A 15,312-nucleotide genomic window follows, 5' to 3' on the forward strand; every position below is an offset into this window, starting at 1 on the left:
AACCTTCTAATCCAGCGGTGGGGGACATCGGAGCTGGACCTCTTTGCCTCCCCCGAGAACCACCAGTTGAGCAAATTCTGCAACAGGAATCCTCACAGCAGGGCCTGGAAGGTGGATGCCCTATCCTTCAAATGGGAAAACCTCTCAATGTATGTCTTTCCCCCTCTGCCCCTCCTCTCAGAAGTACTACTCAAGATCAAACAGGACAGGCCAAGGACAATTCTTATTGCTCCAGACTGGCCACACCAGCACTGGTACCCACTCTTACGTAGTCTGAAAACAGTGCCACCCTGGCACCTTCACCAGACACCTTCTCTTCTGTCTCAGCAGGAGGGACAGATTTTTCATCCACAGTTGCAAACCCTAAACCTTGCAGCCTGGCTTATCCTCTGAATACACCACCAGCAATCCTCAGCAAACAGGTGCAGGACGTAATTTTTGAGACCAGAAGGCCTAGTACTAGGAAATCCTATGCTGAAAAGTAGAAAATATATTGTTCTTGGAATCAGTCTCAAGGAAAGGACACAGCAGTGCCCTCCTTACCTCAAATCCTGGATTACCCAGCAGAGCTACTCCACAGAGGCCTATCCTTCTCCTCCATTAAAATTCATGCCTCTGCCATCTCAGCTCATTATAATACTGAGCCACCTCTATTTTCTCACCCTCTCATCAAACAGTTCCTGAGAGGGGCTAACAACTTAAGGCTCCATAGGAGAGCACCCACCCCTGCCTGAGACCTTACCTTTGTACTGGAAAAGCTCACACTTCCCCCTTTTGAACCTGCTGCTTCAGCAGAGTTAAAATTCCTCTCTTGGTAAACAGCCTTGCTTTTAGCCATAACTTCAGCAAGAAGAGTGTCTGAGTTACAGGCACTAATGGCTGTGGAACCCTTCATTATTTTCCATGCTGACAGGGTTTCCCTCAGGACTAACCCATCCTTTATGCCTAAGGTGGTGTCCAATGTGGCTTTAAACCAATTCATGCATTTGCCAACCTTCTTCCCTAATCCTCAGAATAAAGAGGAAAGGATCCTGCACTCCTTGGATGTGCACAGACAGCTCAGGTTCTACCTTGACATAACTAAACCTTTCAGAAAATCTGACCAGCTGCTAGTCATATTTGCTACAGGGGCAGAGGGCAAGGCCATTTCAAAGCAAACCATTTCCAAATGGATAGCACACTGCATCCATTTCTGCTGAAAGCACCATGGAAAACCTACCCCACAGGGGATCAGAACACATTCCACTAGGGCTACTTCCACCTCTACAGCATTTCTCAGGGGAGTCCCTACCAGGGACATTCTGGAAGCTGCAACCTGGAGTTCTGTGCACACCTTCACCAAGTATTACTACTTACCTGTTTTTTTCTAAATCCAGAGCTGGATTTGCTACAGCAGTTTTACAAGGCCTGCTATCCAGCCCCAACACTTCTTGACTGCCTCCACCCTTCCTCAGCTTTGGGAATCAACCCAAGTGTGATGACTGCAACAGTGAAACACGAAGAATATAGTACAGTTGTGTACACTTACCATAAATGTAGATGTTTAAGTGTATTCACTGTTGCAGTCCTGGTTTCCCTCCCTCCAGCCCCCTGGTTTTCTCTATCCTTTTACCTATCCTCTCTATGGCCATTCTTAATGGCAGTGGTATTTACTTTTTACTGGTGGTGTTCCACATCATGTACTAGCTTCCTATTTGGGGGGCTGCTGACATTTGTGGCAAGAAAAACTGATGTAATGGCGTCGGCTGCCTCTTTTATACCTCTGACGACCTGACATCATGGAAGAGGCGACAGCATCCGATGGAGAAATCCCAAGACTCTGGTATTCGGGCTGACTGAGGGCTACCTGCGGGCAGATAACCCAAGTGTGATGACTGCAACAGTGAATACACTCAAACATCTACATTTATGGCAAGTGTACAAAACTGTACTTTCTCTGCTTTGCTCTTTGGCCTTTTTACTGCCTCAAAGGTATTCACTAAATGCCTCACTCCTGCTGTTGCCTTATGCAGGCTTTGAGGGATACAGATATACCTGTATCTAGATAATCTGCTTATTCATGCTCCTTATTCCAGCTGTCTTCTGCAAGATCTTCACTTTGCCACTTATCTTTTACAAAGTCTGGAGCTCATTATCACTATCAAGTCATTGCTTACACCCTTCCAGAGTCATATTTATCTTGGTTGCAGGATTCAGTCCATCCCCATGTTGGTCTCTCTTGCTACTCCCAAAGATTTGCCTCTGACAACCTTTGTCCAGTATCTTCTTCGTCTGCTTTTTATCACAGCTGGGGAATTTCTTAGGATTGTATGGTTTATGGCCTCCACCATTATGGTGCTTCCTCTTGCCATACTCCATATGCAGAAGCTTCAACAGGAGTCCAGTTCTGGACCTTCCACTCCTCAGCACTTTTCTCATGGTCCCTTTCTTTCTTTTCAAAGTCTGTTTAGACTTTGTTTCTTCTTCTTCTTCCCCAGACCTTCTTGGGCTCTCTAGACGTCAAGGATGCCTATCTTCACATTCGTATTTGCTGTCTGTTTGTGTTTCTTCCTCTCATTTTCAGTTCTCTGCTTTACCCTTTGTCCTTTCCACTGCACCAAGGGTAGTGAACAAATGGCTCGCTCCTATCATTGCCTTTTTGCAGGCTTCAAGAGATATAGATATTCCCTTATCTAGACAACCTGCTTATTCAGGCTCCTCCTCCCAGCAGCCTTCTCCAGGAATTTCACTTTGTGACAAGAGGAAGCCTACATCATTACCATGCTTCCTCTTACCAGATTCTGTATTTATTTATTATTTAACATTTGTTTATCGGGAAAGTCCAAATTGGAGCAAGTTAATTTTCATTGGAGGCCTGGGGAGAAATGCTCCAGATGCATGACTTTATTATGAGGAACCTCCAGTGGTACCTGAAATTGGTGTGAATTTAACGTTACCACCCTTTGGAGTTCCCTGTTCTTTTGCTTCCTTGTCTCAGCCTTGAGCTTCAGTGATGGATTCAACAAATTTCTCTCAATCCAGGACTGCTCTTTCATGCCCCAGTTCCCGCTCAAGAACTGTTCACTGATGCCTCAGACCTGAGGTGGGACGATTCTTGTGGCCCTCTGAAAGTTCAGAGTTTCTGTTCTTTTCATCAGATGTTGATCATATCAGTGTAAAGGTGATTATGAGGGCTCTTCTTCTGGCTCTACAGGCCTTTCATTCCCTTTTTCTTCCCAGCCCCCTGAAAATCTTAACAGGCAATACTGCTGTGATGTGGTATATCAACAAGCAGAGGGTGCAAGGTCTTATCTCCTGTGCAGACTAACTCTTCAGGCCTGGGATCTGGCTTATCAATTATTAGGTTACTCTACAGGTAGTTTACATTCCTTCAGAACACAGTCTAGTGGAAGACTCTTTAAGTAGGTGCAGAACCCAGGCTCACGAATAGATGCTGCACACAGATTTTTTTGGGACATTATCCATTGGTGGGATATTCCTCAGGTAGATCTTTTTACATTCTCTCTGAATAGATAACTTCCTCTAGTCTGTTTGAGTACCAAGTCTTCTGATTTGGAAAGTGGACACCCTGTCTTTTCCTTAGAAGGGAATTTTTTGTATGCCTTCCCTTCCCTTCCTCTGCTGCCAAGAGTTCTGCAAATGATCAAGCAGAACTGTCTCAAAATCTTGTTGGTAACTCCCTTTTGGCCCAGACAGCACTCAATCTCCCTTCTTTTTCATCTTACTTGTGGTGATTGCTCCATGCCCAGATGAAGCAATTGCTAGAAAATGGAAATCAAAGTCTAAACAAATTTGCTTGAAGTGGTGAAGATAGTAACATAGATAAAACAACTGGAATTAGGATCTTTAGAAAAGGGTAGGAGCAAATTACAGAGGAAAAAAATGGGATGTGTTGGATCAATACATTCCGAGGAGGAATGAGGTTTAAAAGAAGTCAGGAACTGAATGAGTTATGTAATGGCTGACTGACAACAACTGGATTTATTATTAGTGATGTATAATGTTTGCAGCTACAGTTGTGTTGGAATGTTTTATAATGTTTGCAGCTGAGATTGTGTCAGTATGGTTTATTTTCATTTATATTAATGTAAGATTGCCTGTGTCATACATGATAATTTAATAAAGATGTTTTTTATTTAAAAAAAAAGTTCTTGAAGGGGGTTTTGTATGCAAGACCACCTAGGAAGCATGCAACACTTACTTGAGATCTTAACTTTTTGCTGAAAAAGTTAACTTTGTCTTCCTTTGTTCTAGCTCATCTGGATTACTCATGGTTCATAACTTGGAAGACTGTATTAGGTATTGCTCTTCCTTCTGCAAGAAGAGTATCCCAGTTGTAAGCTCTCATGGGTGGTGGACCTATTTGAGTTTATGTAGCTATAGAATTACTTTAAGAGCAAATCCTTCATTCATTCCAGAAGTTGTTTCAGAGTTTGCATTGATTCAAGCCATCAGCCTTCCTGTTTCTTTCCAGGTTTTAAAAAGCAGGGAGAAAGGATTTTCCATGCTCTGCATATGCACGGGTATCACCTGATGAGCAGGAAAGCAGAATAGCTGTTTATCTGCTGTAATGGGACAAAGAAAGGGCAACCCATATTTAAACAGACTGTTTCAAGGGGAGTTTCCCCTTGCTATTGCTTCCCTTGCATTTCCTTCAAGGCAAATCTACTCCAAGCACATTCTCTATGCCATATTGGATAGGGGTGGAGTCTAGAAGTATTCTACAAAAAGCTACTTTGTCCTGTTTGCATACTTTTACAAAACATTACAAACTAAATTCCTTTTCCAGGTCCAGGACAGGCTTAGCTAGGACAAAACTCCAGGGGCTTCTTGATCCTAATCCTTTCTTTTCCCAAGATGGATAAGCTATGGTAATCTACCCAAGTAGCTATAGGCTACCACAGCAGTAAGAATGATGAACATAGTACAGTTGTATAAGTTGCAGTTACCATAACAGTAGATGTTTTAATTGTTCACTGCTGTAGTAACTACACCCTCTCTTCATCCTCTTTTTCCTGTATTTAGTTATGCTTTGAGATAAAAGTTGTATGTTTCTTATTTATTTATTTTTTGAGTGTCTGGGCAGTTAGTCTTTCTCCCCTCTGGGGAGCAAAAAAGTCCTGAAGAAATTGTTGCCCAGGCTGCTGGTTTCTCCCTGTGGATCTCAAGACACAGCAGCCTGGGCACATATGTGGAGGGAAGCCACAGACGTTTGAAGACTAACTGGCCATTATATCCTGACCAGGATATAACCCAAGTAGCTATAGGCTACTGCAGCAGTGAGGAATTTGAACATTTATTGTTACGGTAAGTGCAACTTTCTTGAATTGGTATTTTTGTTGGGGGTTGTCCATTGTATGTACCTTAGACACAATTACTTAAAATAAATAAATAAAAACAGGAGAGCATTCCTAGTAACTTAGCCCACCAATTCTTTTCTATGGCTCACTGATTTCACACAGGTTGGATTGTGATTAGTTACTGAATGCAGTACCTAAGGCATCAACATATTTTTATATGTTTTTGTGGCCACCAGATAATGAGGTAACACATGCATCAGCTTGGCCTGTCTTTCTACATAGTATATGAGTAAGGTTGAAATTATCAAACATGCTGATTACCAGAAGGATCCAACATACACTTCTGGGCTTTGCAGAGTACCAGCAGAAAACCAGAGACAGGGCTCTGCCACACCTTACTGTAGTTAGTGCTTTATAATGGCCTTTGTTCTTCATACTACAACTTAACTCTTGACTTTTGGGTGCTAAAGCTCACACTGATCCTCCAGTTTGCCAGATGGCAAAGTGGATCCAGAAGAAGTTCATCCCTGCCTTCCATTTGAGCAGATGTATCCTAGGATGTAGACACTAGCCTTATCTAGTCAAAACGGTGAGTGGCCTGGTCCTATAGAATGCATTCTTACATTACCTGCATGTAGTTTATTGTTTGTACTCAAGACTGAGAAGTTTTCTCTGCTGGTCCTTCCCCTCTGTCCAGCAAAGCTTTGTCATCCAGGCTGAGGAGGGTCCACTTGGTCTTCCAGTGCCAGATCTCTCAGTTTATGCAGCATACTTTTCAAGCATTTGTTTTAAGCCTTGTGGTAGTTACCCCTTGGTCTCAGAATGCTTCAACAGAGAAAATCCATTTTTTTTATTTCTTCTGTGAAAAGGTATGCACATACTCCGTTCCCATTTACCTTGACAGTTGCCACAAGTTTAATAAAGTATGTGGGTCAAAGGAACTGGAACATCCTGAATGGTAGGTAGTGAGATCAGTGGAAAAATTATGGGTTTTACCCCTTTTTTGTTAATAGAAGAGCTACCAGTGTGAAGTTGTTGATTGCGAAAAGAGAATATGTCAGCGGTGCTATGACTAAGTGGTAGATTTCCCAGCTTTGGCCATTGCCAGTGTAAATACATAGCCTTAAGTCCATACGTTCTTAACAAATTTTTGGCTGATTAGCAAGTACTGTATACTGTGTCTAATGTGTTTCCTGCAACTGTATGTATATGGGAAAAGGTATAACTACACTAAAGGAAAGAGTGTATCACACATCAGGTATATAAGAAACAAAAATAATTGTAGTACTTTGGATAAGTACAGCACTCATTGTTTAAATTTCAAAAGGTTTACTTATTTTCTATTGGACCATATTAGAACTGACATTACAGGAAGTGCTGTTAAATCCTTTTTAGACTGTTCATTATTTTAGATGGTTTTGATAATTTCTCTTAGATTTTATTTAATCCATACTGTTATCTCATGCATTCCAGCTACTATCATAAAATGAACATGCATTGAAATTACCTGACACAATGCACGAGTTTTAATGTTATTTTCCTGTTTCTTTAAGGTCATGCTCAGATTGTCCATCTCCTTTTGGAACGGAATAAGTCTGGTACCATTCTGTCAGATAGTCAAGGAGCAACTCCACTGCACTATGCAGCTCAGAGCAATTTTGCTGTAAGTACTATATTCAGAAATACATATAGTTATAGTTCCAGAAGTATCTCATTTAGCTTGACAGATGTGCTCATTTGTTGAAATGGCTTGCTTGGGATCTCTAAAATGAAATTCTAACCTCTGCTGAATGACTTTGCTCCATGGGTAAATGTTGCTTTTAGAGCAGGCATTTATAGTAGATGTCTAGGACTGTAGAACAGTGCCACAGAAAGTGTGGGGCAATAACAGCTTACAGGCTGTTAGTTAAACAATTTAAAAGGTGTCTGTAAGTGATCATAATTGTGTTTGCCTAATGAACAGCTTTTAAATTTCAAACTATTTTTAAACTTAAATGGTTGTGACACCCATGGGACTGAATTTCCTTGCTGTAGTTTTGTGCAGCCCATGGCAGATTTGTAACAGTAGTACATCTGATCCCAGAAAAACTTACGGAGTGTCATGATCACGCATTGGTTGAAAAGCCCTTGGGAATGGTATGCACTGTGTGGTCGCACAGTATTTACTGTGCCATTATTACCCCACATGCCAGTGATGATCACCAGTATTCTCAGTGACCTGTGATCTAACCTCATGTACTTAGCCTTTCCCTCATTTGGAGATAACAAGTGAAATTGTTTTGTAAATTGCATCTGGCTTACGGATTTTGTGACAATTAAACTGTATTAAACATCTAAGTACTTTGGCAGTTTTGTTGCCTGGCTCTGTGGCACAGAGGGTAGGAATCCTTACCTTGACTCTGGCAACCAAGTCTGGTTTATCATACCTGGAGCTAGATTACCTAGGTAGGAATGGGCTGGAATAAAGGGCTATTGTCTGCCTGCATCTTCTGGTGAGACAGAGAGGGTTGTATACACTCAGGAGCACACTGGATAGTTGCAATTACTGTGGTGAATACCAAAGAGACAATCTCTCCCCTATATTGTGTGGGGGTGCAGGGCTGCTTGAAATTAATGGCCATTGCAGACATGAAAGGAAATCCTTCACAGCCAACACTATATGTATCCCCTTCCTGGTGCCTTGCCAAGTGTGACCAAGGATACAGCCATGTAAAGTAAAAAAAAAAAAACAAAACACACAACCACTCCGGTTTGTTTAAAAATGATGCCCTTCCTTAGATCACTGGTGCAGGTTTCCAAACTGTTAGGTTATCTTGCCAAATAACCTTGACTTCTGACCAGGGTACCATAATGAAAACCTTCCATAGAGCCATATGTCCAATGTGTGACTTAAACCCGTGGGTGTAAAGGTACATAAGTGGTTGTATGAGAGTGAAAACCTCAGACTGTCTCACCACCAGTACAAACGCTGGTCTTGCACCCATTGTTCTGTTGTGTGCATGGTCACTTGTATCTTTTGCATTTACTGGTTTAGATAAGTGTCCAGTGGGTAAGCCGTCAGTGTTTTTTCTTAACAGTTTTGATATTTGCAATTCTATTAGATGTCATTTAGGAGGAGAAAGTGTGATTGTGGTAGGCAGGTTCCCTACATGGATCTCCATTCCCAGAGTGTTTTCTGCTTAGGGGTGAGCTCAGTTGTAAAAATTACAGTATCTACCAGTCCTTTGTACCTAAGACCTTACATACATACCTTTCACTTACTTGAAGACCCAATGTCTTAAGAGCCTCGCCCAAGCTAAAAATGGCAGATCCTTCTACTCTTGATGTCCCACCTATCCTGAAGAAGAATTTCAAGAGCCCTAGGACTGATTTTATGACTGCCAAGTCAGACTCGGATGCACCCACTAGGGTTTTAGAATCTGCAGTATGTTAAGTTTCTCATATTTCTGGAAGTGTGACCCCCATGGAAGCTAGTATGGTATCTGATTCATGCACATCTGAAGTGACTGATCTCATCAGTGCTGATGGGAAGGAAGAACACCATCTAATCATTTCAGAAAAGCCTGAGAGTATTCTGCAAATATTAGTAAGAGAAGAAATGCGTGTGTCACTAATTGAAGCATGTCAAGAGTTGGACCTGCAGTGTCTTATTAAAGTGGATGTCATGCCAAAAAAGAAAAAAAAAAAAAACAGAAAATCAAAAATGTTTCCTCTCCTCAAATGTCCCAAGAAAAGGAATGGATGGATTTTTCCAAAGGCTTGTTTAAGGCCATCTTAGTACTCAAAACTGCCATGTTTTGTCTCTTCTGCTCCTACTACTTCTACTCACATGAGTCATCTGGAATCATCCTCAGATGATGATAAGGCAGAATGTGATTCAGAGGAACATTCTGTGGCCTCCTGTTTCCAGAGTCATTCCCTAGGCCAGGTGGCCTCTGATGATGAGGACTCTTTATCCCGATTCTCCTGTAGAGGAAACTTCTTTTATTAACAAGAAACGTCTTTATTAAATTATCACATGTGACATATGCATTCTTACATGTATATAAATGAAAACCAGCCATCCTGATACAATTCTAGTTGCAAACGTTAAACATTACAAGCCACGTCGACACAGTTGTAGTTGCAAACATTATACATCACTAATAATCTGTCCAGTCATTCTCAGTCAAACATTACATAGCTCATTCAAATCCTGCCTTCTTTAAAACCTTCCTCCTCTGCATGCATTGTTCCCACAATTTCCATTTTTCCCATGTAATTTTCTCCTTCCCTTTTCTAAAGATCCCAATTCCAGTTGTTTTATCTCTGGTGCTATATTTGGTACTTCTAGCACAGTTGGTTTAGCATTTTATTTTCATTTTCTAGTAATTGTTTTTTGGTAGCTACAATAATTAGATTCAGCAAGGTCTCACTATCTCAAGGCAATTGTGATTCTCTGTCATAGCTTAAAAAATCATCCCCTTACTTATACCAGTTTGTTCACCCAGCATCTCTGATAGAGCAGTCTGCAGTTATTATTGGTGCATGATCTGAAATAGTTATTGGGTGTATATCAAGACCTTCAATTAAAAGCACATGTTCCTGTGAAATGTAAATTCTGTTTAGCCTAGCCCAGTTTTTGTATCTTTGGGAATAATATATAAACTCACTCCAAACTCCCAAGTACTGAATTCATATCTCCCGCATCTAATATTTTTATAAATTTCTTCAAATATCTACCCTCCTTTGTTATATTTTCTCATCTGGGCCCCCCAGACACATCTTCATTGTTGCAGATTAAATTCTAGCCCCCTACCTTTAAGAAATATTCCTTGCTAAAGCTAATTATTTCTCCCAGAATTTTCTTAAGCTCCATTATAGCAGTTTTCAGTGGAATATAAATCCATGCAAGTGCAATCCTTCTCCCAGTAGCCCCTTAGTACTACAAATCTGCCATTATTATATTTTTTATCCTTTTCTATCACTATTGGAGCTCCTCTTGCAATTAATATAAGTATTCCTCTTTTCCTTTGTTCCAGGTGCTTTGCCAAATAATCATCCTGACAGCCTTTATCAAATTCACATGTTCGGTTGTTTCCAAGTGTGTCTCCTGTAGCATAACTATTTGCACTCTACATTTTTAATATAGTTCACTGCTCTTTTTTTGTATTCATCTGTGTGACCATTAACATTTAAAGACATCGAGGAAAGCATCATCGTCATGAAAAGTTATTATTCTCACCTTTTATGTATAACAGCTTTTTTGTTGAATGTGTATTTTCAGCTTTTGTGTTGCATGCATATACTGTTTGGCAGGATAACTTTTATACAGTTTTTTCTTGTCATCTTCATTTGAGCCTATGTCACATCTTACAAAAGTTTTGTTTTATCAAAAGCCCTAAAACAAAAAAAATGTGCCCCAATACCCTCCTAAAACCTATTACCTTAATAATAACACTCAAAGCTATGTACATCTTGAAATATTGAAGTTTAACCATCCTAATAAGAACAAATGTTCCAAAAGTCATACACACACACACACACACACACACACACACACACACACACACACACACACACACACACACACACACACACACACACAGAGTCTTGAGATAACCTAAAAGAAAGTTTATCCTTGCTAAGTCCCATGGTACAGCCTGTGCTTCTACTAAGTGCTGTCTGGCTTTTTCTTATCCTTATAGCTGTCTCAGCTTGGAAAATACTTGAATGGTTTCAGAAAACATTTTCTCCTAGCCATTTCTCTTTATCAGATTGTGTCCTAGAGGCATGACAACCACACACAAAACTGCCAAGCATACATGTCTTTCCTAGAAAAAAGCATTACAATATTCAATATTCTTTTTCATTTACTTGCTTTCTGTTAAAAGTTATTACTACATTAAGCTGAGGGCCTTAAACCAGTCACTCCTCTATGCAGTAATGAGAAAGAGTACATTAATTTTTATTGTGTCATGCTCTTTTAACCAGATTTTCTTATTCTTTTTTAAATTGCAGTGCCTTCATTTCTTAAAACTGAACAAAGAGAAAGAAAAAAAGAAAAAGCAGCACCTGTTTACAGTAGTATTCAAATTATCCTTAAAAGTAATTGAGAAAAGTTTACATTATAGCTTGCAAAGAAAATCATGCATTATTAAAATAGTACCATTAAGAAAAAAATTGTTTTACTTAGATAATTTTCTACCTTCTCTTCCCCATTGAGTATTTTTCCAAACACAAATGACATGAAGTAGGGCTTGTCAGAGATTTGAGATACATGGCTAGGCTTAAAAAGGCCCTTGTAGTCGTTAGCCTAGTAAACACGTATGCCTTACAGTCCCCAACAAGTTTAACAAAGTCCAATATTTCCAGATTTTCTTGTTCTGTCATGTTTTACAAATTTAATTATTGCTTTGTAATCTTACTTTTGTCTGTTTCCAAGTTTTATTCCTGTTCATCTTCATCTCCCAAATCTTGTGTCTGCTTCATTTCCAGTGTACTCTTGATTCTTCTAATCAACTCTCATGCTTTTTCCGTCTCTCAAGCATTTTCCTTTGAAACACTGGAAAAGGTTTCACTGGCAGTCTCTCTCTGTGGTCCTTATTACCAGAAAGACAAGAAGCAGAATCTCCTTCATTTCACAGCTCTTTTTTTGTTGGACAAACTTTTTTATTTCTTCCTTAGCATTTACTTCATCAAAAAGTGTTTTTGTACCTCCAGGGAAAAATAATTTGAAGATAGCTGGGTACAGTAGTTTGAATCTCTCGTGTGCTTCTCGACATACCTTGAATAATGGAATAAATGTACTCCTCATCTGCCTGGTGTGCAAATATTAGTCTTTCTCCACAAACATTCTGCCGTTTCCCACTTTTAGTACTTTGTCCTTCTGCCACAGTTTTGACAGAATCAACTCTTTCTGCTGGTTCATAGATTCATAGGATGATACTAGGCTATTGGCCTGGAGGCCCTTATAAGCCAAGCCAAGAATGTCACCCGTGTTCCCTCAAAGTCAGCACCCATTTCCCCTGTCCATCAGGGACACAGGTGGGATCCCAGGGGTGTATTTTCTGTTTCCCATCCAGTCCAGGTTCCTCATAAAGAAGGCTAGAGAGGTACTCTGCTTGACATGGAGATGGAGTCTGTTCCACAGATGGAGGAGTCTTTGGGATACAAATCTATCCTGCCAACAAGTTCTATTAATTTCACAGACCAGGTTAAGGCCTTGCGCATGGGTTGCTCGAGTGGAGTTTGTCTTACGGATATGCAGCAACTCCATCAAGGCTGGGCCTAAGATGGCCTTGTATGCCAGACACAGGTCACCTCTGAGCAGTCTGTATGAGACTGAGTAGCTTTTAGCCTGTCTGTAAAGGATAGGTGTTTGAGATCCTGGATTTTCCTGGTCAGGAACCTCTGTGGCCTCTCCATCTGCTGCATGTGCTTGGCAATGTACATGCCAAAGGGGACATTGTACTCAATAATGGGTCTGATAAGGGAGGAGTACAGTGATGTTATGACCTCCTTGTTCCTGGATGATATACCCTTATTTATGAGGTGGGCAATGTAGAAAGCCTTCTGTACAACAGAGGCAAAAATGGTGGTCAAAAATGAGGTTGCTATCAACCTGGGTGCCCAAGTCCCGCACAACTGATTGCAAGTCTAGTACACTGTTATTAATGTGATAATTAGTGGGGAGACCATTTTCCCCAAAGGGGTTAATGATGCATTTCTTGGCATTAAGTTTGAGGCCATGTTTCTGGCACCAGTCATTAGTTTGGGTAAGGCCTTCTTGGAGGATATTCACATCACTAGGGAAATTTAAGACAGCACCCAGCTTGCAGTCATCAGTAAACATGGTCAGCCACAGACCACTGGTTTTGTCTTGCAGCTCATAAAAGTGTATCCCAAACAGTACAGGCCCCAAGACTGATCCTTGGGGTGCACCACTCGTTACTGGTCTGCTACTAGAGCTGGCTTCCCCTACTTTAACTGAGTGGGTTCTATCAGTGAGCTTGTTAGCTACCCATCTGGTAATATACAGGTTGATGTCTAGCTGGGAGAGTTTAGTGTCAAAGGCTTTGGCTAGGTCAAGGTAGGTGGCGTGCACCGTCTTCCCCTAGTCCTTGGCTTTGGTGACTGTTTCGATGAAGTTGACCAAGTTTAACAGACATGATCTCCCTTTGACAAAACCAGACTGTGTGGGCTCAAGCATTTGGAGGTTGCCAATGTCCTTGTTTATAAGGTCAATGATAATGCGTTCCATGGCCTTGCACATCAAGCTAGTTAGGCTGATGGACCTATAATTACCTTGGTCAGTGGACGCTCCACCTTTGTGTAGAGGGATGACAGTGGCTGTCCTCCATTCAGCTGGGATGAAGCTGGTGCTCAGGCTTTGGTTGAATAGAGGATATAATGGAGCTGAGAGCTCATGCCTGAGTTAATGTAGGATACATCCAGGGATGTTATCAGGTCCAATGGAGACTGTATTTTTTTCCTTTGAGAGGGCATTAAAGACTTGCTCCCTGGTGATGAGGGGAGGGGTGCAGGTGCTGGGGATGTCCTGGTTTACTGATGGGACAGGGAGGTAAAGTTTTCACTGAACCTGTCTGCCAGCAGGTTGGCTATATCTATGGCATTTGTGTATGTGGTGTTATTGACCACCAGTTCAGAGCAGATTTGGGTGTTTCCTTTGAGATTGCGGGCATATGTAAAGAAGCCCTTATGATTGTCCTTAGTGGATGTGGCCAATTTGAACTTGAAGTTAGCCTTAGAGGATTTCACTAGTGACCTTATTTGCTTGTTCAGACAAAGGAGAGATTGCTTCCAACTTGGCACCTGCTCCTTCTTGGTCCTGGTAAGCAATTTTTTCCTTTTATTATCGAGTTTGTTTATTGATGCTGTCCACCAGCCAGGTTTACTCTTCCTAGAGGAAGATGATTTGGTCCTGTCAGGTATTGATGAGTCCTTACAGCTATGTAGGTGCTCATATAGTTTTTTGGTGTAGGCTTGGACATTAGTGCTAATTCCAGCTGAAGACGGTGGTTGTGAAGCTGCTTATACCTGTTCTGAGGAGATTGTCGTCAGCTTTGGAAAAGTTTTTTCGTTTGACCCTGACAAGGGGAGGGGGGTCTGGGGAGATGGTGACTTCAAAAGTGATCACTTTATGTTCGGATCTTACCAAGGATGATGACACTGTAGGGGTGTTACAGTGGTTACTCATGTTGGTTAGGACCAGGTCCATAGGAAATGATCTGTCCATTATTATCAGAATCTGTGGAAGAGAGGCCAGGGATAGTAGAGTGGGTACTATCTAAGGAGAGTTCCTATAGGTGTGAGTAGGGCTGGATAAAATCAGTACAGTAGCTGCAGATGAGAGCCTCACTTACAAAGGAGTGCTGATAAGAGGAAAAAAATGCAACTGAAATACCTTGCAAGGGGTTAAAACAGTGCAGCAACGGTGTGCGACGGGCAAACAATCACAAACCCATGCAAATGCTGGGTTTAAATACCACAAAAATGAAAGTAAAATAGAAACACTGGAATTGTCCAGTCAGTCCTTGTCCCTGAGCTTTTAGTTCAGCAGCCTATGCCATACCAGTTCCAACCAGGTCACTTACTCCCACTAAGTGCAGGTAGGCCCTGGGCAACACAAGATCACGTAGCAGGAAACACAGGAATCACACAAACAGATTTGGATACAGCAAAACCTGTAACAAGGCTATGCTAATGATATTTAAACTCAGAACAGATACACACAAGTATAACAGTAGCAAATGAGCAAACTGATTTAAACAAATTAACTAATAAAAAGCTCAAAACGGAGCACTGTTCCAGCAGTCTTCAATCAGACAAATTCTAACTGCACACTCCTGCCACTAAGGTTCAGGGGAACCCTCTCCAAAAAAAGATGACCTGGACTAGTGCTCAATTTATACAAGCAATGCTAGATCTAGCAGGTCTGAATCTAGTCTATGCTACAGCAAACAAGGCACACCAATTTCAGAAAGAAACAGTTCAAATAAGCAGGCACAAT

At 41.1% G+C, this 15,312-nt stretch overlaps 1 protein-coding gene across 1 annotated transcript in view; it reads left to right on the forward strand.

The window, feature by feature from the left end:
- The window catches only part of INVS (inversin), a 3,016,309-nt gene that overhangs the window by 1,527,029 nt on the left and 1,473,968 nt on the right, over positions 1–15,312 (forward strand). The window contains exon 7 of the mRNA XM_044065609.1: positions 6,854–6,963. Coding sequence (XP_043921544.1) covers positions 6,854–6,963 — 110 coding nt within the window. The remainder of the gene's footprint in view (positions 1–6,853; positions 6,964–15,312) is intronic.

This window comes from Protopterus annectens, chromosome 3.part0, assembly GCF_019279795.1.
Source record: "Protopterus annectens isolate FY-2018-M chromosome 3.part0, PAN1.0, whole genome shotgun sequence".
Classification (NCBI taxonomy): Eukaryota; Metazoa; Chordata; order Ceratodontiformes; family Protopteridae; genus Protopterus; species Protopterus annectens.